The sequence below is a fragment of the Equus quagga genome, chromosome 8 (genome assembly GCF_021613505.1).
Source record: "Equus quagga isolate Etosha38 chromosome 8, UCLA_HA_Equagga_1.0, whole genome shotgun sequence".
Taxonomy (NCBI): Eukaryota; Metazoa; Chordata; class Mammalia; order Perissodactyla; family Equidae; genus Equus; species Equus quagga.
In genome coordinates this window covers 129,013,287-129,040,102 of record NC_060274.1, presented here as the reverse complement: position 1 = coordinate 129,040,102, position 26,816 = coordinate 129,013,287, and the positions used below count along the sequence as shown (strand labels likewise).

The 26,816-nt window shown below is 41.3% G+C and overlaps 1 protein-coding gene across 1 annotated transcript in view; it reads right to left on the bottom strand.

Moving 5' to 3' along the window:
• DPP6 (dipeptidyl peptidase like 6) overlaps positions 1-26,816 on the bottom strand; it is a 753,509-nt gene that overhangs the window by 357,534 nt on the left and 369,159 nt on the right. The window contains exon 3 of the mRNA XM_046670129.1: positions 8,203-8,301. Within this exon, the coding sequence (XP_046526085.1) occupies positions 8,203-8,301 (99 nt within the window). The remainder of the gene's footprint in view (positions 1-8,202; positions 8,302-26,816) is intronic.

Sequence of the window (26,816 nt, the reverse complement as noted above, 5' to 3'; positions counted from 1 at the left end):
GTGAATTTGCAGCAAATATGTTCATTGAAAGTGTGTGTCACCAGGAGTCTCCCGAGGAGCTGGGGCACCAGGCTATGTGCGGTGACCGATTCCATGGACACAGAGGAGACTGTTTCTCCGTTGTTCACAAATGGAGTGAGAGCAAGGGGGAAAGCTGTCCCTATACAAATACTATGCCCTCTTTCTGGAATTCACCTTTCCTCGTTATAGTCAGAAACAGGACTCATAAGAGGGTATTTGCCTTATAAATTAGTGTGGTTAGGAGAAATCCAAACCCAAACACGAGTTAGATTGTCCAAGTGACTTGCAAAAAACATGTTCCAGGGGCTGTGGGGAGGATGGGTGTGTGGCCACTTGGGGCAATTTCTCACTGAGGTAGTCTCCACCTGCCATTACAAAATCGGCAGAGCACTGACGCTCCTCAATCTTTTCTCCCGTGTCTTCTTTGACGCTGCATCCCTGGGGCTTTCCTCCTGCCCCCTTGGACCTTCCAGGACCCTCCTCTCTTCCCCCTGGGGGACTGCAAGCAGCTCCCCAACGATGCCCACTTTCCACATTTTTGCACGGGGCTCTGACCCTCACCTAGCTTCATGCCTAGTTCTCAGCACTTAAGAACATTTCCAATTAGGTATCTTTTACTAACTTCTACTCTGAACTCCTTATCTAACCACAGAGGCTAACTTCCTGTCACTGGAATCTCTGTTCTAGTTAACCAGGCTCAAAATCTCCCAGTCGTCCTTGACCATTCTTCCTCCGCAGCCCTCACCTCTACTCGACCAGCACATCCTAGTCACCTGTCATTCATGCTGGCTTTTTATACCTGCCACTTCGCTTCCATTCACAGCCTAAACTTTCAGTCTCTGCAGATTGATCAAATTAAGGCACACGTCTGTAGTGAGAGCCCACTGAGGCATGAAAATGATAACAGAAACATGTATTTATTTACATGGAAATATGTTTACGACATACGTTATAAACTTTTTCTCACTTAATATCTTAGTATTGTTCCAAATATTAAATTATCAGAAAGAATAAGTGTGAAAATTTAATAGTTTTTTTCTAGTTGGTGGCATTAGAAGTGATTTTTACTATATTTCAAAGTTGTGCTCATCTCTGTTTTCTAATCCACCATAATAAATATGTGATGCATATATAATAAAAATAGTTGATATGACGTATAAGCCTAAGCTTTGCCACATCTTTCCATTAAACCAACACCTTCAGTTGCAACAGGTCAAACTCAACTTGTCAGTTTTTCTAAATTCTACCCCCTTTCTCATTTGCTCACCCTCATCTGCCAAGGACCTGTATAATCTGGCCCCACATTCCACTCTGGTCTCATCTATTGCTTTTCTCCTCCTGGCTCGACATTGCTTGCAGGCATGCCGAGTAGACTCCCCCATCAAGGCTGTGGTAGTTGCTGTCCCATCTTGCCTGGGATGCTTTTTCCCCAGAGAGCTTATCTGCATGGTTCTCACATTCAGGTCTCTGCTTAAAATCACTTCATCAGAAAAGATTTCCAACCATCCTAGGTAAGACTGCATGCCTGTAAGTTTCCTTATCTTTAAGAATAGGTCATTTAAGTATCAAATGAGAAAATGTTCAAGAAGTTCTAGCAGTTGGCCCAACGCCAGGTGCTTTGCTAGGCGGGGAGGATGCCACGGTAAATAGAGGTGAATCCTGCCGTTGTGGAGTTTACATGTGGAAGGAAAGACGGACATCAAATAAATTATTACACTTACAGTATGCAACAAAAGGTGAAGTCCAGGATACATGAGAGTCTAAAACTTGAAGAGTTAAGGTAGTACAGAAAAGCCTGCTTGGGGAGTGCGTACTAGGGAGAGATATAAAAGAAAATGACAAGTTGTAGGGGTGGTAGTGAGGATAACTTGTAGGTGTGGCAGAAATGATAAGCAGACACAGAGAAGAGGGAATGTTACGGGCAAAAGGAACATCCTACATGGCACCACCATAAGGAAAAAGATGAACTTCATAAGCAACCAAGTAGATCAAGTTGCGGAGCTGGCCCCGTGGCCAAGTTCGCACACTCTGCTTTGGAGGCCCAGGGTTTCGCCAGTTTGGATCCTGGGTGTGGAACCAGCGTCACTCATCGGGGCACGCTGAGGCGGCATCCCACAGAGCAGCACTGGAAGGACCTACAACTAGAATATACAACTGTGTATATTTGTGTATACAAATATGTATATTTGCATATATATTTGGGGGGCTTTGGGGAGAAGAAGAAAAAAAAGAAGATTGGCAACAGATGTTAGCTCAGGGCCAATCTTTAAAAAAAAATAGAAGTTCAAGTTGGGTCAGATTAAGAGAAAACTGGGGAGATGTCAAAAGATGAGACAGGAAAAGTAAGCAGAAGACTGAAGGAGAGTCCAGGAACTGGAGGGTCTCACGGGCCAGGACCGTGTGTCTCATCCTAAGAGCAGAGGGAAGCCAGGGAAAGTTCTGTGATGGAGGGAAAGGGGAGGATAGGTTAGTACTGCACATAAGAATGTGAGGTGTCCGCAAGGATCCTCGTGGACGTGTTAATTCGTGAGCACACACACAGCACACTGCCCAAGGTGACAACTCAGAAGAACGTTTGAGCTGGAGACACAGAATTGAAAACCTTGTGGCTAGGGCAGGAGTTTTGGTTTTTGTTTTTTGGGGAGCAGATCAAGAACTCAGATTTGGAGATATTAAGGTTAAGGTGGCGATGTCTGAGACATCTGAGAACTCCAGGAGAGCGGTCTCATCTGGAGACAGAAATTTAAGAGTCATCAGTAGACGGAGAACATCTAAAATCATGAGACTAGATGAAAACACCGAGGGGGTGTGTGCAGATATAAAAAGAGGAGGACCACAGGCTGAGCCCTGGGGCCCGCCAACAATGAAAGTCAAGGAGAAGAGCAAGACTCAGCAAAGGAGCCAGAGAAGGAGGGACCCATGAGGTCAAAATAAAACCAAAGGAACGTGATGGTCTCTAGGTCAAGCAAGAAATTTATCCAGGTGGAGGGAGTAATCAATTGTGACAAGTGCTTCTGATGGTTAGAAGATGAGGTCTGAGAAGTGACCAGGGAATTTAGAGACTGGAGGTCATGGGTGACCTTGACAAGAGCAGTTTCAGAGAGTGCTGGGGGTTAAGCCCTAACTAGAGCGGGTTTAGAGAGGATGGAGAAGAGTAATCGGAGATGCCCCAGAGAAACAACTGTTTCAAGCCGCAAAGGGGAATGGAGAAATCAGACAGTGCCTGGCAGGGAATGTGGAACCAAGACAAGTTGTGTATGTGTGTGTTTAAGGTGAGAGAAATAAGAGCATATTTGTTTGATGATGGGAATACTCTAACACAGAGCAAAAAAAAAAAAATGAACATTTAGAGAAAGGAGGGAGTTGCTGCAATTCTCCGTCAAGTAGGTGAAGCGAGTTCACCTGTGATTTCTGTAGCTCGAGCACAGACGGGTCATCTGTGGTTACGGGCTGGGGGAGGCAACAGAGCACACGAAGGCGCAAACGCTGGGACATAAGCAGATGTGATGGTGGGAACAGGCTCAGCTTAGAAGCAGGACGGCAAGAAGGTTTGGAGGGTTGAGGAAAGAGGAGAAGTTTTGAAACTGTTCATCTCCTAAGAGTTGCAAAGAGTGAATAGCCGAGGAGAGCCAGGAAGATTGGTCCGTGTAAACAAACGGACTTAAGTGTCTGAAGTAGTTAAAGACCTCATCACAGTGGTCTCCTCATATCATGGAATCCCAGCACAGCATATTAAGAGAAGCTGAAGGCTGAGAAGCGCAATGCGGTTGCTATAACAGATACAATACTTTACTCAATTAAGCCAGTACATGGAGACCGCACTGTGCCCACTGCAGGAAGTTCATGCCTCTTCTTTTTCAGAGGGAGCTCAGCGTGAGGCTTGGCAGTCGTCACGTCTATTGCTCTGCATACCTCATCTGGCTGGTCTCAGTGCTTGAAACAAATCTGAGAGGGAAGTGTACGAGGGCTTCAGGACATTAGAGAATTTGAAGGCTGTTATAGCAATCAATTTCAGAAAAGGTAGATTAAAAAAAATTAAGTCTCTGGTATAAAAGTTGGTGAGGAGAAATTTAACTCCAACCCAACACATTTCCTTCTGATAAATAAAGTGTATTAGTTATAGGCTATTAACTTTAGCATTAAACCCAAGATACATTTGTTAACTTTAGTGGGTAATCTGCACTAAAAAAAAAATCAAGTCTCTTTCTCCATGGGGAATTACACTATTTTTCTTTATCACTTTGGTACTTTGTTAGTTTGACATAGGCATCATGGGAATAAGGAATGCTACAATAGAGAATTTAAGGGACGGCAATAATTCTGAAATATTCACAACCTACAGTCTTGGTTAAAACACACAATGTTGCTAGTGATGTTGTGAAATAAATTGGCTGGAGACAGAAGACCTGGATTCTATCCAATGTAGCACAGTTTACCAAAACCAAAGGGACCTCGTTTTAAGTCCAAATTTTGCTACTTACTGTGATACCGATCAAGTCATTTAAACACCCTATGCCTCAGTTTCCTCATCTCTAAAATGGAGGTTGTGAGAATTAAATGATTTAATATGTTTAAAGCACTTAGCCTAGAGCTTAAGACATGGGACCCCCAGGAGATGATGATGACACTAATGATGTGATGTGATGACGTGATATAATGATGTGATGCTGATGATGATGATGGAGATGATGGTGATGATAATGATGATGATGATGATGGTGATGGTGATAATGTGATGATGATGATGGAGATGATGGTGATGATAATGATGATGATGATAGTGATGATGATGGTGATGATGGTGATGGTGATAATGTGATGATGATGATGGAGATGATGGTGATGATAATGATGATGATGGTGATGATGATAATGATGATGATGGTGATGATGATGTGATGATGATGATGATGTGATGATGATGATGTGATGATGATGATAGTTATGATGATGAAGAAGAAGAGGAAGAAGAGCAGACAGAGGATAAAGGAGGAAGAGGAGGGGAAGACGGCGGATCAGGTAGTGGCGGTGGTGGTAGACGGTGGTGGTGGTAGGTGGTGACTCCCAAGTCTACGACTAAGAAACAGTTCCATGGACAAATCGCTTGCCCTCTCTGGGCCCAGTTCCTCTGGCCACACTCTAGGCACTCAATAAATGCTAAGTGAGTGAATGAGTGTTCTGATAATTTCTAAAGCTCATCCCAGCTCCACAACATGCAGTAGTCCTATCAATGTGTAGGAATCTTTCCCTGGATCTTAACATTTAAACTGTGGCATGAAAAAATGAATGAATTCTTTACGGTACTTGTAAAAAATCAATTATAAAGTCTCAGCTAATTGCAAAGTTATTTCGTCCACTTTAAACTATTACACCTTTAGGGAGCAGGAGGAAAGGGAATAATCAGGCAGAGGAATAAGTGAAAGAAGAAGTAGGAGGGCAGCTCAAAGCAGCGTGGGGAGAAAACCACCTGTTTCCTCACCCTCGGGGTGGTGCCTGGTCGTAGGCAAGACCTGACCACCTGGTTACCCTGCAGCAAAACCTCAGCCTTAGTGTGCACATTTACAAAGAATGCTCCTAACAACGGTCCTGAACAGAGAGGGTTCAGTTCATTCAGAACCACGGGTGGTCTTTCTGAAGAGATCTCATCTGCCAAAACAGGCAGGCTGGGCCGTTTCTGCTGGGCACAAGGCCACTTCTCAACTGCTTGTATTAACTCCCAGCTTTGTGGATATAGAGAAATTCTGGCTTGTTTCCTCTGGCCGGTGAGCCAGCACATCTGCAGTATGAATTAGTTCATGAGATACAAGTTCCTTACAATACAAATTCCGGCAAAGGTTCCGACTGAAACTCTGGTGCCTTGTGGGTCCAGATCTCTGCTTACATTTTTTTCTTTTTTTTTTTTTTTGCCTATGCAACGCTGATTTAGGCCAAGTCTGAAACTATGGGCACCCTAATGAAAATAGACAGCTATATTATTTTAGCCGTCTGTGGAGTGTTTGCAGGGCCTCCTCCAACCTGCTCTGGACTCTACAGCTCTGGTTTGGTGTTCCTAGTTTTGTTTCTGGCCTCTGGTTTCACTCCTAGATTTTGCCTCTCCACCAGTTTTCCTTCCTTCCTCCCCCCCCCCCACCCCCCCTTCCCTTCCCTTTCCCTTTTCTTTTTTTTTTTAAAGATTGGCACCTAGGCTAACAACTGTTGCCAAACTTCCTTTTTTTTTTTTTTTAAGGATTGGCACCTGGGCTAACAACTGTTGCCAATCGTTTTGTTTTGTTTTTTTTTTCCTGCTTTATTTCCCAAACCCCCGCCCCGGTACATAAGTGTATATCTTAGTTTCAGGTCCTTCTAGTTGTGGGATGTGGGACGCCGCCTCAACGTGGCATGACGAGTGGTGCCATGTCCACGCCCAGGATCCGAACCCTGGGCCGCCGTAGCAGAGCGCACGAACTTAACCACTCAGCCACGGAGCCGGCCCCTCCCTTCTCTTTTCTATCCCTGGACATCATCTCTCAGCCCACGCTTGGCTCTCCCAACCAGGGTTTAGTACAGACTAACATTTCAGACTTGCATTTTTCCAGGGGTCTATTCTCTGTCTTCTCTAGCAAACTCCTAGCCATCCTTTACGAGTGAGTTTATGCACAGTCTTTGAAACGTCTTCTCCAGAAGAGTGAGAACATCAGATTCCTCCCCTGTGCATTTTGTGTCAGGATTACCATTGGTCACTCATTGTTTTGTCTCCATAACATGACTTCGTGCTCCTTAAGAAGAAAGCGATCATCATTTATTCCCAAGATCAGGCCCAGAACATGCTGTTGGTGCTCACTTCCTGTCTATGCGATGGGTAAACACAAACACAGAATTGCTTCTTCCTTAAAACAAAAGGTAAAATTACTTCCTCAGTCAAACAAAAAGGCCTTGGCTCTCTCTATGTTCTGGATTTCTGCACGCCCTCCACCAGTATTCAAAATACACTGCTCTCATTTCTCCCAAATTACCTTTTATAAAATACATTTGCCTTGAGAGCCATCCACTTCTTTCATTTTTAAATAAGCTAATCTAAGGATCAGAAATTAATACTGAAGCCACAGCAGAGGACACAGGAGGAGCTACTGTGCCGGTAGGAGATTAAAGGAAGAGTGATTGCTAGTTGATTCTGGAGAGTTTGTGAAGCATGAGATGCATTTCAGAAGCCGTTTGACAGCAAGAAAACATGATGACACTGTGCCACTCAACAAATCAGTGGTGGAAAGAGCACTAAATGGGAAGTCAGGAGACAGGCTTCCAGCCACATTTGTGCCATTAACTAGCTCTGTGACCCCTGAAAATTCACTTAATCTCTCTGAGCCTCGTTTATTATAAAAGCCAGAGTTATAACTACACCTCTAGCATTCCAATATAAAGGTCCTCTGACTTGCGTATTAATTTTCAAGTGCATCTTACTGAGGCTAAGACTCAATGCAAACAACATCCAGGGGGACAACAGGAGAGGCGCTATGACTATACTGCTTGAGGGGAATGCGACAAAGCCTGCAGACCACGGGTGGGCAGACATTTCCGTCTCATCTCCCATGACTGAACTCTAAAATTATTTCAGACCCAACCAAAGGAAATAGATTATGTCCTGGACCAAAACATGTATTATGAACATACTACCTTTTGCCTCTGATTCTATTTTGTTTTGTTGTTTAAAACAATCTCCCCAAACAAGAAAAGTAGATTTCATCCAAGTTAAAGTTAAGGATAGAAAATGAATTTATCTGCATCTGTGCACTGGGCTCCACTGTTTTGTTTATTTGGCAGCATTCTAGAAGAATCCTTTTAGTTCCTTTTGTCCCCTCTCTCTAGTGAGGAGGGAAGGCAAGGAGAATATAAGGAGGAATAAAGAACATGGAGAAAGGAGGAGAGCTCAGCTCTGTCTCTCCCTGTTCCTGTTGCCTAGCAACATCTCATATCCACATCTGAGAAATAATGATTCATGGAGGTTTCTCATGAAGGAGCAGCCCAATTTTACCAGATACCCATTTCCTTAGAAGGATAATAAGGTGACTAGGACAGCAAGAGCTCTGTGGATCCATTTCTGCAGCCAAAGAAAGAATGGGAGAGGCAAAGCACGGAACACAAACTATGGAAAGGTGGCCGGGAGCAGGACGTGGTTTCTCACGTGCACATGGACTCGAGACTCACCGCTTATCCACTTGGCTTCAGGATCGTGAATTCTGAAATCCTCGCTGAAGAGATCTTCCACGGTGACCTTCTTCTTTTGAGACAGACTGTTATCTTCCGCTAGAAAAGAACAAGGCAAATAGTTAAACTTTTAATTTCTTTGGCAAAAAGAGAGGACCATAAAACATTCTAATTGCCATGCAGAAATAGTATATATAGGAAAACACGTAATGTCTATAAATAAATGCTGAACAAAGCCAGTCATGCTTTCTGTTTTTAAGTAAACTATCAAAAACTATGGTAAGGGGCTTCTGATTCAGTAAAATGGCATCACTTCACCCTCTCTGCTTGCAACACATAAGTGATCATATTCCTTAGGTATGGAGGTATATAACTGTCTCAAGACGGATTTATGTGTAGTAAGGTGGAAATGGTCAAGAGAGGCAGGAACAAATGTCCAGGATGGACCTCAACTGCATTATGTAATCATTCATCAAGCATTCATTAAATTCCAACTATTGGCAGCATGTTGGGTGCTGGGAGTTAAAGACAACTCACCTATGCCTCAGGTATTTACTCCCCAAACACCTCACGTGTCCCTGGCTGTCTCTGGGTTGGAGATTTGTTCTTGTATAGAGAGGATCAGGCCCCAGATGTCTGTGAGCAAACTACCAGATTCTGCCTGCCTCATCTTGGTCACTCCGCTTGGGAGGAAGCGCCTGACACAAGCCTTGAAGGCAACATACTCATATCCCTCCCAAGGGGACAGGTTTAGTTAATGGCACCAGCGGTGAGAATTTTAGAAATCTGGCAGCTTTCATCCTATTTCCTGAGGTCAACGCTTCTGGAGTTTTAGGTCTGCGTCAGAAGAGGCTCTCTGCATTAGAGAGACAAAAGCCCACTCGTCTACTTTGAGACGACAAAGGGCTGGCCAGGCGTCTGACCTGTGAGCCTCAGCTAACAGACTAACCACACGAGGGCAGGCCGTCCAGCCACGGTCACTTCTGTCAGACCCAGAAGACACTCTTCTCTTAACCCTTTCTCACATACATCATCTTTGCCTCTTTTAATTTTGTTTCAAAATCTGTGGCAGGTTGGGAAAATAACAAGAATTTTTGTTAGATTACATAATTAAGTAAGAATGAATAACCTCTGAATGAAATCCCCAAAGCTCCTCCTAGGATTCTAGTGCATAGATTTCATTACATCTCCTATGGTTTCTTTCTCGTGGCTTCTCTGGATGCCATAGATTACTGAAGTAGTCAGAAAAGTCTCGTGTTACTTTGTGCACTGACTGATTTCTTGAATATCAAATAGGATTGACGTGTGTGAAAGTCTTTTGAGAATGACAGAATGATTCAGTTCGAGGTGGCCTTCTTGGTGGACCTGAGTGTACGTGGAGGGACACTGAGTGTATGTGGAGCTCTCCCAGGTGCTCAACAAAACACGTTAAACCAAACCAAGGTCTTCCCTCAAGGACCTTTCTATCTGCAATGGAAGCAGCCCCAGAAAAAGACACACGGCTCCAAACACGAAGCATTTCACCACGGAAAACAGACAATAAATGAAAATTTCAAAGATCGCTAGACAGATCTAACAAAGTTATATTGTGAGATAGTATTAAGAAGTATACTTGCAACTAGTATATAAATAAGTCCTGGGGATCTAATGCATGACACAGTGATGATAAACAACAATCCTGTATTATAAACATCAAACTTACTGAGAGACTAGATCTTGATTATTTCCACCACAAAAAAGAAATGGTAATTAGAGGAGACTTGACGGAGTTGCTAGCTAACGCTACGGAGGCAACCACAGCGCAAATACAGTATCAAATCAACATGTACACCTAAGACCTACACAATGCTGTATGTTAAATATGTTTCAATAGAAATACATAAATACAACAAAACTAAAACAAACAAAAAAGAAGTATAAAAACTTCTGAGACACTCAAGTATATAATTAGAAAATAATCATATGAAAACTTAAATTTTCTCTAACTAAACTTCAGTATTCCAGGATGATTCTAGCTCCACATTTTGAGGTATCCACGTGTCTAATAAGAAAGTCTGTAAGACTGCTGTTTAGACAAACTTTGGGTAAAGATGGAAAGGCAATTTATTCACTTTCTGAATTTTTTCTTTTCACAAATGACTGTTCTATTCATCCCAAAATGTGTTTTATTTTTTTAAAAACCTGTTACTTCATTTGCTTTTTAGAAGATATTTAACAAGCATAGGAGACTTTTAAATAGGGAGAGTTAGTGGGGGAGGCATTACGATACACACTCTAAGAAGTGCTCTGTCCACACTCAGGTCCGCCTCCTTCAGACACGCACTGCTGGCCTCTCTGGACCTTGAGGACTTGTTCACATATTCCAACTACCATCTACGTCACTGGTTTATAGTTTGATTCATTCCAAAAGTCCTTTGAGGTGGTGACAAGCATGAGGACTGCCAAGTTCCAGGAACCGTGCTGAGCCCTGAAGAACCACAACTGAAAGACCTCACAACTGACTTTAAGAAGCTCACAGAGAGTGGGAGCCAAAGTCGAAAGAATAACCACATTGCAACAGTGCTGAGAGCAGAGGACCTGCCATGTTAACATTTAAGGAGACTGGGGAACAAAAAAGCAGGAGGAATTCCAGAAAGAGTTCCTTGAGGAAAGAACCCACTAGCCAAGATAAAAGAGACAGAAGAACACCCAAGCCAGGAAGGATTTCAAGGGCATGAAGGTGTCCGCGAATGCAGTATATCCAGGAAATTGTGAGTGTGTTGGCGTTGGCGCAGTAGAGAACGTGAGTTAGAAATGTCTAGAGATAAAGGTAGATCCTCTCATTATTTTTGATATTCTGAAATTTCATTAGAAAATGTGCACTTTGGATTTTCTTTAAAAATCCTGCTTACCACTCACCGACATTTTCAGTGTAAGAACTGCCTTTCTCCACATCAGGAACATTACCAGTAACGATCTCATTCAATATTGCTTCTCCGTCAGTCTATTCCCTCCGGCCCGAACGCCAACTGGACCTGTGCAGGGGTTTCTAGGTCCAACCTCCACATCCCTAGCTTTTCCACACTTCTATGTCTTTGGGAGCATGTTCATGATCTCTTCAGTCCCATCTTCTACTTCACCCGCTTTATCTTTAGCATGTCCAGGCTGCTCTTTCATCCCACTACTGCATCTTAAGACTTTACATAATTATATTTTAATTTCTAACATTCCTAATTAGGTCTTTTTCACGGTCATATACTATTATAGTCGCAAGCTCCTTTGTCACATTAGTATTTTCTTTAAAAAGCCTAAAATGTCACTTTCTGTTTTCCCTACTGATTATATTTCCTTGGATGTAAGTCCACCTGTGTGTGAAGCTGGTGTGCTGCTTCCTAGTGGAGGGGTTTCTGCAGGTTCTTATGATTCTTGGTTGTCAGCTTCTCCCCAGCAAGCGTCCTGAGTCACCAGAGACTACTGGTGCTGTGGCCACAACAGTGTCCTGGGCAGACTGAGGCTCTGTCTGGGTAATGGTTCTCACCAGGCCATGTGTGGCCATTTGGGCTGGAGCCCTCTGCCCTATGTGGGTAATGTGACTTGAGACCCTCTGGCTGTGAAGCCAGTTTTCAGGCAAGGGCCCTTGTCCAGCCCCTGGCCTCTCATGGACACCAGTATCCCAGCCCTGCCTGTCGGGCCTGGCCTCAGTCTCTCTGCCTTGAGGGTGGCAGTGATGTGGCATTACTTGCCACTGTAGGTTTCTACCTGGTCCTTCTTTCAAGGACACCTTTCTATTCCACTTCTATGGAGAACTCCTTTTCTTGTTTTGGAGTGCAGCTATGTTTTTATCATTTATTCGCCTCCCATTTCTATATGCTTGAAGTCAAAAGGGAAAGATCTCTGTGCTCAATCTGCCATCTTAAACTGGAAGCCAACATAAAGGTGGAGATACAAGTGGCTGGCGGCTTTTATAATTTGGATTTCATCCTAAAGGCAATTCGGGGACCACTGAAAAGTAAGGTTTCCTTCAGCCCTTTAGTTGGAGAACCATGTAGCACGTGTACTTAACTTGGCAGCTTGGTTGGCTCACGGGCCTGCAAAGGCATCTTGCAATCTGTCGTGATGGAGTGAATCTTTACATAGGTCAGAATGTAATGTAAATTGTGAAGTCTCCTTTCCTTTCCTAAGATGCTTGTTAAATAGTTACGTTGTTAAACAGCACAGCCACAGAAGAACATATTGAAACCTCTTCTCTGCAGACTTTTAAAATTAGAAATAAATTCTAGTACCCTAAAACGGATTAATCTGCAGCATAACCTTTGAGGTGATTTCAACCACTACAAATAGAGGTTAGCTATTGACAAACCCAATTTGGTAACAAAGAAAATCTACCCAGATTTGTCAGAAGTCTCTCGTAAGGTTCTGCTTTTGTTAGCAACTGGAATAAGTGACAACTCTAAACACTTTACAGTCTTCAGAGTACACTGACATTTATTACCTCTTGATCCTACAAGACGGAGGAGGAAGGAAAGCCATTTTATGGAAGGTAAACCTGAGCAACTGAGAGGCTAAATGGCTTCTCCAAAGATGTATGGGGAGTCGGTAAAACTAAAACTAACCATGTTTGCAAGAGAACCTGAATATTGACATTATTCACAGAATCTGGCTTGTTCATAACCTATTCCAGAAGTGGGATGCTAATAAAATCACAAAATACAGAAAATCTCAGGCAGGTATCATTAATGATGATACTGATAAAATGTTACATTCTCCAGGAAAAAAAAAAAGAGTTATCTGTAAATAAAGAAAAGGGTAAAACCATTTTTATGAACAAATTTCCTTAATCAGAAAAAACTTAGTGTCTGAGTCAGATCAACGAGGAACAAACACTACAATGACTGGCACACAGCAGGTGTTCACCTCTCGACGGGTACCATGGCAGACGTCAGGAGCTCAGTGTTTTCAAAACTCAAACTGGGGTGGGCAAGTCAGATACAGCTTCCTAGAGGAGACAGACCCCAATCTGAGGCTCAGATTAAAAGCACTCTTCACATTTAGAATAAGTCACTGAACACATTCGTATGTTATTTCTACAGAAGTTGAAAATATTTGTTTGCTACCCTGCAAACACTCAGAAGAACATGTGGAAATCAAAGAGACTGTCCATTTTTCAAGGTCTGCATCATTACTTCACAAATTCCAATGGCATAGCTTTTGCTTCAAAGTAACTCACTGCAGAGTGACCATTAATGATGAACCTAACACGGACAGCCGCTTAGTCAAAGGAAACCCAGGAAACATTCCGCTTCACTGTGCCCACATCTTAACTGAGTGTGTGCAGTGTCAGGCACTACTAGATGCTGGAACCAATACTTCCAATTAGATTTCTTTTATTTTTTAATAAAAGACGTGCAATCAATGATCCCTGTTGCAGATGCTACTCACACATCCTTGGTAGATTCTTACCATAACAAAAGAAGAAATGCAGTCACGCTTCACAATCAACAGCTTAGGAATAATGAAATTTAAACCAGGTAACATGTCTACAAATGATCATATGAACCTTGGGGATTTTTCACCTAATCCTGAGTTAAACTGTCCAGCTGTGGCAGATCGTTCACCAGTGAGACTGAGAAGGAAACATCTCATACGTAGGCAAAAATCCTGGGGACAGAAGGAAACAGCAGCTGCTGAGCCAAGGGAGCACTCTTTCCCTTTACAAAGAGGGAGATGTACTCCAAAATGCAGCAAAAGAAATTTCTCTGGAGAAGCCTCTCTGGAATAATCCAACACTGAATGTGAGAAGCTCAGTAACCACAGTAGGGTAAGAATTACATTAACCACATTATCTGAGTGCTGGGGCAGGAGCTACAAGAGAATCCTGTCAAGACCTCTTTTAGGACGTATTTCTTTTCGACTTTCCCAGACAAAGTTCATCATGCTTTCCTTTCGGCTACCAAGAGCCAGCATTGAACCAATTATTTGCTTTTAAGTCTGTTTTCTATACTAGCTTGATTTTTCCCCTTTTCTTTTTAAGTTAGGAATGTGACTTCATCTCTGGAAGGAGCCTGGCACATAGACATGTTCAATCAATTTCTGTTGAGTAAAGAAAGCATTTTTTAAATCTACACCTTTGCTTTAACTTCTTGCTTATTCTTTGTAATGAAATCTTCGTGCTACTGAAATATATTATTTTTTATTATACCCCAAACTTCCCACAGATATTCATTTATCTTAAAGGCTTTTTCTTATAAGTTCACTGTTTTCTGAACCATCTAAGAAAACTAGTCGCACAATTATCAAAATTATCAAAATTAGTCACATTATATATTTTACTCAAATGCTGGAAACTAAGTCATCAGCATTATTCAACACACCCCAGAAATTAAGAAGTTCTAGTTTTTGTGCTTTTTTAAAGCTTCTAAATAAAATACATCAAAGGTATTCATCATGCTTCTTCTTCATGCTCCTACCCCATTCTTTAGACCTAGGAAATAAATTGAAACCTTAAAATATATTTATCAACCTGTTTCTTTAGTGAGTTATAACCACTGGGCACCTGTAACTTCACGTAATAATACGCACATCTGCTGATTGATGTATCTACTTAATTTTTCCCTCCTGACATCTTTATTGAGATAAAATTCACATACAATAAAATTCACCCGTTTAAAATATACAACTCAATGGTTTTAGTATATTCACAGAGTTGTGCAACCATCACTATGATCCAAGTTTAGAAGATTTTCATTATTCCCCAAAGAAAGTCATAACCATTAACCATCACTCCCCATTCCCATCCCTCTCTTCTCAGTCCTGGGCAACCAAAAATCTACTTCCTGTCTCTATACATTTGGCCCTTCTGGATATTTCATACAGCTGGAATTGCACAATATGTGGTCTTTTCTGACTGGCTTATTTCACTTAGGATAATGTTTTCAAGGTTCATCCATGTTACAGTATATATAATATGCAACGGCACTTCATTCCTTTTTATGATGAATAATATTTCAAAGCTAATGATGTTGAGCATCTTTTCATTTGGTATTGGCTATTTGTCTATATTCTTTGGAGAAATGCCTCTGCTTATCAAGATTGCAAAAGATGCTAAAAGAGAAAGTCACTGTCAGGAAAGAAAAAGCAGGAGATGTGGCTCAACAACCATTTGCCAATACTTCTGAAAGATCAAAAGGTCAGTATTCAGTTGCACAAAAGGCTCTTTGAAGAGCTTAAGTGTGTGACTCACAGATCCCCTCAGCCATCTCAGCAGAAACCAAACAGAAAGATAGCAGCATCTAGGAAAACCCGATGGAGGAGCCTCTTGTCTAATGGAACAAATCCCCATGACATACATAGGCGACCCACAGGTTCTTAAGAATTTTACAACTGCAGAAACATTGCCAGCTTGGACTAAAATGGACAGAGAGTATAAAATAAAAGAAGAAAATTCTCAGACAGGAAAAATGCTAATAAAGCTACTCAGCTATGAACTCTTGCTACCTTTCATGAAGAATAAGGGTGAGGACAGAAATGAGAGCCCCAAAGCATTATTCCCAAGCCTTTAAAACTAATGGGGTTTGCCCAACTGCATTTAGAAATTGCTTGGAACTGGTGACTCCTTTTTTCCTTCAGTTCGCTCTCTTATTGAACAGAGATGCCTATAACTGTCATCCTACACCTGTCTCACCATTGTATTTAGGAGCTGACACTTATTTCTTTAGTTTCACAGGCCCATAATAGAGACGAATTGTGCCCCAGGATGGAGCATATCCAGACACTTACCCATAACTCATTTATATGATGATATTTAGGACATCTGAGCTGATGAGATTTTGGACTTTGAGTTGATGCTGTAATAGGTTGAGACTTCTGGGGACCTTAGGATGGAGTGAAAGTATTTTGTACATGTGATGGATGTAAATCTTTGGGGGCCAGGTTGTGCAGGCAAAATAATGCCCCTCAAAGATGTCCATGAGTGTTATGGACTGAAATGTATACCCCCAAATTTAAGTGTCAAAGTCCCAGCCCCCAGTGTGACTATATTTACAAACAGGACCTTAAAGGAGGTAAAGTTAAATGAGGTCATAAAGGTGGGGCCCTAATCAGATAGAACGGTCCCCTTGTAAGAAGAGAGGAGTAGACACTGGAGCTTCTCACTCTTGTTCTCTCTCTCCTTTTTCTCTCTCTCTCCATGCATGCACACAGAGAAAAGGCAATGTGAGAGACGGCGGGAAGGCGCTGTCTGCAAGCCAGGAAGAGAGGTCTCACTAGAAACCAATGCTGCTGGCACTTGGTCTTGGGCTTAAAGATTCGAGAACTGTGAGAAAATAAATTCCTGTTGTTTAAGCCACGCTGTCTGTGGTACTTTGTTATGCCAGCCCAAGTAGACTGGTATTTTAAAACTTTCATTGCCAACTTTTGTTGCTCATACATAGAAACACAATTCATATTTGCATATGGACCTTGAATTCTGTAACCTTTCTACACTTACTTACAGGTTGTATTAGCATATGCTAAATAGGCATTCATTTTGTCCACAATAAAGACAGTTTTACTTCTTCATTTCAAATAGAAATAATCCATTAGAACTGCTAAGAAAACTGGTTTGTTTAAGAAACTCAAGGTCCAAATAACAATAAACAAATTACAGGTATTGATGGATTTTAAGAAATGAGAGTCCACTTGATCGAATGCCTTAAGATGAATTGTTTAGTGACACAGTACTACAATTTTTCTCACTCTATGGCTTTCTCCACATTGCCAGGTTCTACAATAGATATATGTGAAAAGTCTAAAATTGTTAATGCTTTAAATAAATTTTCTATTTTAAATCAACTTCTTATTATTTGATGGGAGATTTTATCAAAGTGAGAAAAGACTTTGCAAATATTCCTCAAAGCTGAGGGAAAGAATTGGAGGTATGGTGGTGGGATTAAAGAGAAGGCCATTTAGACATGCTCACTTCCCCATCTTCTCCAGCGAGAAGTCAAGAGATACCATTTAAGACCAGTGGAACAAGAAATGGATATATAAAGAAATTTTCACATAAAATTATGAAAGAAATCTGTAGAGGAATTAAAAATAACTTCATCGGCTTTATAACTCAGAGTGGAGAATAGGAAGCGGGAAGAGATGTAAATGAGTTAAATTTTTCACTCTCATAGGAGGTAGTCTGTGAACATTGATAACTAAGCACAACACGAAGAATTACAGGAATAACTATCAAGAGAACTAAAATCAGACACGGTGAAGAGCAATATGTAGGGACTGGCTGCAGAACTGATAGTATGAGAAAACGATTGTTATTATTATTATTGCTATTATTATTATTTTAACTTTGGTTGTTAATATATTTTTCTCCTGTTTATTTTTCTATTTATCCATATTATTTGGGCAATAAATATTAATAAAGTCATATTCCGATCATAAGCATATACTCACACTCGAATAGTGCCTGAGCTAGGATGCGTCTTCATGATGCACCAACGCCAACATCAGCTTGTTTAATTTTCCCAAACGCCTGCACAGTCTGCTACAGGAACAAGGGTGCAGCGCTCCCATGAGAGATACGGTGGGTCAAACAATTCCCCACCCAGGGCTCACCAGAGTAGGCAGGTTACACCCCAAATACCTGCGTCACAATAGCACACACCACGCACACACATTTCAAGGGGGAAATTTAGTTTCAGAAACCATCATCATCAGTCATACAAAATGCACATTTTTAATTTGAATTTTGTTGGTTTTGTTGATTGTTCTGTATTTAATTTGCCTCTTTCTCTTAATTTTCTATGAACTATGAGCGGAGTTTATATCTTTTTAATGCATGTAAGTAAAGTAATAAAAAGAATTGTCAATGCGAGAGATAGGTATTGTCTTTCCCTCTCAAATTTTGAAAAACACCAATATACACTTTAATGTGAATGAATTTCACTTCCTTTTCTGGTGGGAGAGGTGACAAAGAACCAAAATTTGAAAATGAGAGGAGTCCTCCTGAGAGGTGAGAGAGGAGCCGGGCATGGGTTCCCGATGCGAGTGGGCAGGAGAAGCAGAAACCCGAGCACACAGCACGGTCGTCTCGTTCATGGTCCCCGAAGGGCCCGGCACAGCTCTTTCGAGTTCTGACCTCTCCACAAGTCCACATTCACGCCTGCCTGTGAGAGACAGCCATTGTAGAATGGGCAAAGCCATTTATTTCTCTCTCTTAGTTTCCTGTGGCTGTCGCAACACATTACTGCAAATGTGGTGGATTAAAACAACAGGAACTTATTCTCTCACAGTTCTGGAGACCAGAAGTCCAAAACCAGTTTCACTGGGCCAAAATCAAAGTGCCAGCAGGGCTGCCCTGGCCCGGAAGCTCTAGGGGAGAATCTCTTCTCTGTCTTTTCCAGTTTCTGGTGGCTGTGGGCGTTGCCTGGCTTGTGGCTGCATCACTCCAACCTGGGCCTCCCTGGTCACATTGCCTTCTCCCCTCTGCCTGTGTCAAATCTCCCTCTGCCTCCTTCTATAAAGATCCATGTGATTGCATTTAGGATGCACTGTAGGATCCGGAAAATCTTCCCATCTCAAGATGCCTCACATAACCACATCTGTGACGACTGCTTTTTTGCCCTACAGGGTAGCATTCACAGGTTCCAGGAATTAGGACATCAATATCTTTTGGGGAGCTATTTTTTCAGCTACTACACTCCACAAGACCTTTTCTCCCATTTCCAACTAACACACTACTTTATAAGGCATCCTCTGAAAATGCAATAATCATACATTGACTGAATTTTTTAAAAAGACATTAAAAACATCTGGATAAGGGAAAAACCGGGGGGGGGAGGGGTAAAGACATTAAATCTGAGGTTCTGTAAATTATCACTTAACCTAATTTCTAGTGATTTTAATGATAAATGGTTGCTCAAGCAGGGTTAAGGTGAGAGTTCTGCCTCAAAGAGAAGGTGGACAATTTCAGCCTGGAACTTAATCCTCCTCAGTACCCTGACCTCCTGAGTTCATCGAGGACAATTTCTCTCCAGTTCTCTGACATTATTATATCATCGATTTCTGTGCTCCTGAGTCTGACCTGGTAACTCGACTTAGACCCCGGAATTGCTGCCTTTGGCTCCTGACTGGCCAGAGTCTTCCCTGAAACAGTAACTACGAGATCAGCCAGCCCATCGTAACAAATGGTCCCCAAGGCTCCCAAAATTCACTCAAAATTTACCAAGAGGCTCTCATCTAAACCAGGCAATAGACTCCAGAGAAAACCGGGATAAGATTTACTCTGTTTCACAGTTATATACAACTACGCCTTTAAAATAAAATGCATAATGTAGCAGTGCTTTGAAAAGTGCCCCTTTATGGATAAGTACGTAGCCACATTTGCCTCAGCTTAGAGTCTTAATACAGGCATGAATAATAAACATCTACCGCCATCCTTTAGACAAATGGCTCTTTAGCATAAGGATTGAATAAATAAGCAAGATGCACCTAATAATCCTTCTAGAACTAATGATGAAAAGTCAAAAGGGAGACTGTTAAGATTCTCCCAGGGATCCACTTCTCACTACTTTGGAAGTTTCCTACTAACGATAAGGTTAGTAGCGGTGTAAATTAATTCTTTCTTTTATGAGAATCTGTCAGAACTCCCTCTTTTCAGATTTGTTTCAATTTAAAGCATGGCACAAACTCACTGCTCAAGTTCAGGGGATGTAGATCGTGTTCCTAAAGTATTTCATTAATCGAGGCATCTTGCTTTTTGTGGCAGACACTAGGCTGCCTCCCCAAAAGCCACCGCACTCCTCCAACTCCGCAGACATGATTCCTACGAAATATTGGCTTTCTTAATCCCCCTGACAACCAAGGGTGGCCCTGCAATATTGTTACAGAAAATAAGCTGTCTCCTGTCTAGTTTCAGGGAAAGATGGAGATACATGTGGCAAGTTCTGCACTTTTCCCTTCCTTCCTGTGAGGGTATGAGCTGTGACGTGTGAAGCTGCTATAGCGGCTTTGCCAACATGCTAATGATGGCAACAGGGAAAGATGGTCTTTGAGCCACTGAATCATCCAGGGACTGCCTACAGCTAGACCTCTTGCTTGTGAAACAACACAGGAGCCTACAGTTTGAATTATTTTAGTCGGATATTCTGTTACCTATGGACAAAAGTTCTCTAACTGATACATTGTAACATCTGGGTTTTGGATAAATGCTTGAGCTGATCCCTAGGATGGTCCATGGATAGGTTGACCAGGTCCATGAATTTCCTGAAATGTATCCAAATTTTTATGAGTACATATACATCCTTTTTTCCCTCTTACAATGATAAGATGACTTAGAGTTTTACCAGGCTAAAAATAGTTATGACATAAACTGTTACAGACAGTAGGAGCCATTAGAGTACAATCTGGTATTCCACACTCTCCCAATCTGCCACCATCCCATCCTTCAGCCTTAACTCCTGACACTCATTACGTCCCTCCACAGCTGCCAGGCCAGGCATCCTCTGTCAAATGAGCAGTCCAGGCTTATTATGGCTCACCATGACCTTCCCTCTTACATTTCCTTCCATCTCTACTGTATCTATCTTGCAAATTCCACACACTCCATGAAATCTTCCACAAATGCTTCCTGTCCTCACCAATCCCTCCCATATTCTGGACTACCATAATATATTATCTGCACTACCCATTTACAGCACTCAGTCTCAATTAGCACTAACAAATTAACTTTAACCAGAAACAATAGTAACAAGAGTAGCAGCAGCAGTGAAAACAAACCTCTACTTCATGACCAGAGTAGGTAGGCACCATTCACCCAATCAGCCAGCCGGCAGGTAGGTGTGAACAGACACACTGAATCTACAAACACAACCACAGACGCCCAAGTGCAAATGAACACTACCAGAGACCTATCAAGTAACCTCTGTGTCCTATGATAGGACCCTTGATCAAAGTCATTGATAACAGATGGACTATGACAAGAGTGAATTTGGAGGATGAGTTTAATGTAGGGAGGAGAACAGAGAGAAAATACCTAGAAGAGATGACCTAAACACTTATTTCTCCAAGAAACAAAAAGGTATATGTTACAAGTTATGATATATTCAAAAGGTATTAATTTCTGTAAACGACTTTGCAATTTTCATTGAGATTATATAAGACCTCATGATGAGAAGATCCATCATAGATTAAAAATTGGGCACCAATACAACCTAAAATACAACATTATATTGAACAAAAGAACCAGGTGTAAGAGAATACATACTACATGAATACACTAATAACGTAAATGGAAGAAGGAGAAAAGCATGCAAAACTATTCTACGATGTTAGAAATTAGGTTACTCTTGGGGGGATTAGTAATGAAAGAGCATGACGGGGGCTCCTGGGATGCTGGCTATATTCTGTTTCTGATCTGGATGCTGGCTGCAGGAGCCTGTTCAGTTTGAAAATGCATCAAATAATATAATATTTTATATATATAATAAATAATATATATTATGTATGTTTTAAATTAACGTTTTAAAAGTCATTTGTTCCGGAATTTTAAAAAGATAAGCTTAAAACAATGAGATAACATTACACACCTATTAGAATGGCCAAAATCCAGAACAGCGACAATGCCAAACACTAACAAAGATGGGGAGCAACAGGAGCTTTCATTCATTGGTGGGGAGAATGCAAAATGGTGCAGCCACTTTGGAAGACAGCTTGGCGGTTGCTCATGCTCTTATCGTAAGATCCAGCAATCTCACTCCTTGGCTTTGATGCGGAGTTGAAAATTTATGTTCTCACCAACACCTGCACACACATATTTACAATAACTTTGTTCATAATTGCCAAAACTTGGAAGCAACCAAGATGTCCTTCAGTAGGTAAAAAGATAAATAAACTGTGGTACATCCAGACAATGGAATATTATTCAGTGCTAAAAAGAAATGAGCTATTAAACCATGAAAAGACTTGGAGGACACTTAAAGGCATATTGTTAAGTGAAAGTCAATCCAAAAAGGCTACACACTGCATGATTCCAATTACACGATATTCTGGTAAAGGCAAAACTATAGACAGTAAATAGACCAGTGGTTGACAAGGGTTACGGTGGAGGGAGGGATGACTAGGCGGAGCACAGAGGATTTTTAGGGCAGTGAAACTATTCTGTATGACACTATATTGGCAGATACATGCCATCATACATTTGTCCAAATCCACTGAATGTACATCACCAAGAGTGAACCCTAATGTAAACTCGGGTGATAACGATGTGCCAATGTAGGCTCATCAAATGTAACAAATGTACCACTCTTGGTGTGAGATGCAGATGATGGGGGAGGTTGTGCATGGGTGGGGCAGGCGGTATAAGAGAACTCTGCACTTTCCTCTCAATTTCGCTGTGAACCTAAAAGTGGTCTAAAAAATAAAGTCTATTTAAAAAATTCATGGAAATTTTATTACAGAACTTGCTTTGTTAACTAGGAGTAACAACTCAACTGGAGGGATTCTCTCAAAAGTAATTTTAATATAGCTTTTTCCCACATAACTCACTTCATCTTGTGTTGACTCTAGTGTAAATTCAGAACACCTCATCAAAGTTTTGACTTGCTTGTACCTATACTCTTCCATAAGAGACTCCGATTTATGAGCTGTAACTGCCAATTTGCTAGATTTCTCCTCCTATCAATAAAGTCTATTGAGTCCAATTGAAAATAAAAAAAGATAAGCTGAGAGTTAGCAACGCAGTTACAGACATTAGACTTAAATCAGTGATGAAATTCAATTCCATACAAATAATCTCTATGTTATGCTCCTGCCCAAAAGACTAGTGAGTCTTAAATTCTGATAACCTCCTCTTGGCCTTAACCCAAAGTCTACCTTCAATATGACTTGCAAATATCCAAGGTTTTCATTTATATACCACCTGAAAGTGTTCTAGTGTTTTCTGTCAAAAACCACTGTCCATCTTCTCTAATGTGAAAATCCATGAAAGTCAAATGTCAGGGATGTTTTAATGCAAATATGATCCTGCTGGATTTTTCAGCTCCCACAACAATAATTGTGGCACTAGAGAATATCAGAGTCCTTTTCATCAGAACGCAAGAACTGCAGCTGCCCAAAAAAGGCATATGCTGCGCGTGACCTATCGTCAACACATATTTAATATCTGCAAATAAAAAAGGTAACTTTGAGCCTATTATTCCAAAGAGAAATTTACAAAAGAGCACAGACTAGCAAGGGAGAAATGAATGACAACATTGAAAAGGACACATTCTCATTTGGTTAATCCCTTCGGAACCAAGATTGCCTTAAACACTTCTAATTTGATTTTTGATACATAAATTGTGCATAACTGGTGATAATTAAGCTGCACTACAGAACAAGGTACTTGTCATTCAGAATGATTACCACGAGGCCCCTCACAATCCCAAGGCATCACAGGGCATTCCATCATGATTCTTCACAACAAGTTGGAAAGGGACCTGCTTGTACTTGGAACATATTCACCAAAAGACTGAATCCAATGAGTTCAGAATGGATTTTTTGGGGAAGTAGAAAACAGGTACTGTAATCAGAGTGTCAACAAATCAAAATACAAGAGTAGAAACAAGTAGTACTGGAAAAGATTATTTCTTTAAAAGTGCATAGTCTGATCTCTAAGTCAGTCTATCACAATTGGAGCCAGGCAGGGTGGGAAGCCGACGCTGTGGGAATGTGCACTGTGCACATACGTCCAGGGTGTTATTTTTACCAGGACCCTCCACTCTTGAGACTAAACTTCGTCCCTCATCCAGTGGAAGCCACTCCTGCTCTTGGTTGTTTCACAGTCTGTTAGGTCAACGATTCAGTTATCTGCACAACTCAATAGGCCTCTAACCTGCCTATGACTTCTATTTTGTTTTTTGCTTAATGATTACACTACTGTGAAATTCTCCTTGTGCACGTTCTGTGCACGTTGTGCACGTTTTGAATGGACTCTAAAGTTCTCATGGAGAGCATCTGTATCTTCTTTTCCCACATTTTGCCCGGCACTTAGCTAGATGCTCTCTAGCTAATGAGCCCCTAACTGGGATCATTAAAGTCTGGTCACTGGATAGGCACTGCTGGTTAGTGAACAGAGAAAGCTCTGGAGCTGGTGGCTGATTGAATGATCTGACATCCTCCTCTGCCTGACAGAATTTTGAATGCCAAACAAAAGCCACTGCTGCACCCCAGGAGAGTGGATGCAGACAGAGCATGAGGGGAGGGAGCAGCAGTAGGAAATTTGCCGTTGAACCCGCATGTCTGATAGTCCTCAGCCTAGGACACACAGCCGCTCAACAGAACAGCCGGGAGAAAGAAATACCAGCTCTGGAAGCCCAACAACTGAAGGGTTAGGGAAGGCTCAGCCATATTTTCATTTTCACAGAAGAAGAAAACAAATTCTCTCTTGAAAGCCTTTTCTGGAATTCAGGGATTCATTAGAGCTCCACCACCAGCAGATGCCTCTTACTTTTTGTTGTTGTCCCTGACAACTGGCCGTCAGCATTCAAAGAGATGTAATGGTTTACAATGACTGTATTCTCTATTTATTGCAGAAAGGATGCTGCTGTGATTGCTCCTGCTGCACAAGAACTGAATGTAAAATACTTTCAAGATTAGCAGCTGCATTGGAGAGAATAGGAATTGACAGGTTTTCCTGTATAGCAGAGAAGATCAAGGGACCAAGTGTTGAGTTGGGCGTGTGAAGGGAAGACTCCCAGGGTCCCTGGGCCTTAGCCTTAAGTTCCTCAGTCAAGACATTCATCATGCAACTTTACTGCTACGGTGGGAAAGGATCTCCAGCCAGCCATTCTATTTCACTTTGAAGTGAAGAGTACAAGAGCCCTCAGATTCTGAGGGACACGAACTCTCACGGGTACCTTGCGGGAGCAGGAGCAGCAACAAACTACCTAAGACATCACTGCTTTCTAAGTCCCAAAGTGAGTGTTGACAACCACAAAGTCAAATCTTCAATAATCACTTTCTTACCTAAAGCACAGTCCTGTTACAAAGAGGCAAAGGTAGGAACAGATGCTCCACAAATCCTGAAGGAGACCTGATTTCCTTTCTATTAATTAAAAATATGTTGTTGCTAAAGTCTCCAGCTAAGTCAAATCATCAGCAGCACGATCACAAAACAGAACGAGTATTTGTCTTTACTAATCCTCCCCAATCCTTCCCACCTCCACTCATTTAGATTTCAACAGTTGAATCGATTTTTCCTTGTTCAATAGATGGACTGTATTGAATCCTGGGTCCAAATGTTCCTGGCAACTCTCGTCTATTCACAAACTCACTCAAGGAGATGGCAACATTCTCTTTTCCAGAACTGCTACCGAAAACTCCTTCAATATGAGGCAAGTAGTCATGGCACTTCAGTATGTAAATGGCCAGATTAAACCCTTTTTTCTTTTGTACAACTTTCCCATCACTGTTTAAATTAACATCTCATTGAGATAAAATTCACCTATCATAAAGTTTACATTCTTAAGTGTACAATTTGGTAGTTTTTAACGTATTAACAGAGTTGTGGGCATCCATCACCACTATCAAATTCTAGAATATTTTCATCACCCCAAAAAGAGATCTCATCACGAGAGGTCTCAGTGTATGTTCATCAGCTGTAACAGATGTCCCTCTCCGGTGGAGGTGCTGACAATGGGGGAGGCTCTGCATGTGTAGGGGCAGGGTGTATGTGGGAGATCTCTGTACCTTCCTCTCAATTTTGCTGTGAATCTAAAATGGCTCTAAAATGTAATGTCTTAAAAAAAAAGAAATTTCATACCTATTAGCAGCTACTTCCTACTCTGCCCACCTCCTGGTCCTGCCAACCACTAATCTACTTCCTATTACTATGGATTTGCCTATTCTGCGATCATATAATATGTGGCCTTTAGCGTCACTTTTCTTTCACTTAGCATAATGTTTTCAAGTTTTGTGTATATTGTAATATGGATCAGTATTTCATCCCCTTTTGTAGCTGAATAATATTCAGTTGTATGGCTATACCACATCTGTTTATCTATTCAGCAGGTGAAGGGCATTTGGGTTGTTGCCACTTTTCGGCTATTACGAATAACACTGCGACGGACATCTGTGTACAAGCTTCCGTATGAACATATGTTTCCAATTTTCTTAGCTATATACCTAGGAGGGAATCACTGGGTCATATGGTTACTCTGTGTTTAACTTTATGAGGAACTACCAAAATGTTTTCCACAAAGGCTGCATAATTTTACATTCTTACTAATACTGTATGAAGGTTCTAATTTTTCCATATCCTCAGCAATATTGTAATTTTCCTTTAAAAAAATACATTAATAGCCATCCTAGTGGTCGTGAAGTAATATCTCACTGTGGTTTTGCTTTGCATTTCCATGATGGCTAATGATGGTGAGCATGTTTCCTTATGCTTACTAGTCATTTGTATTTCTTTGGAGAATGTTGTTCAAATCTTCTGCCCATTTTTAAATTAAATTGTCTCTTTGTTTTGAGTTGCAAGAGTTCTTTATATAATCTGGATATTACTCTTATTGAATATATGATTTACAAGTATTTTCTCCCACACTGTGGGTTGTCTTTTCAATTTCATTTTTTCTTTTCTTTTTTTTTTTTGAGGAAGACCAGCCCTGAGCTAA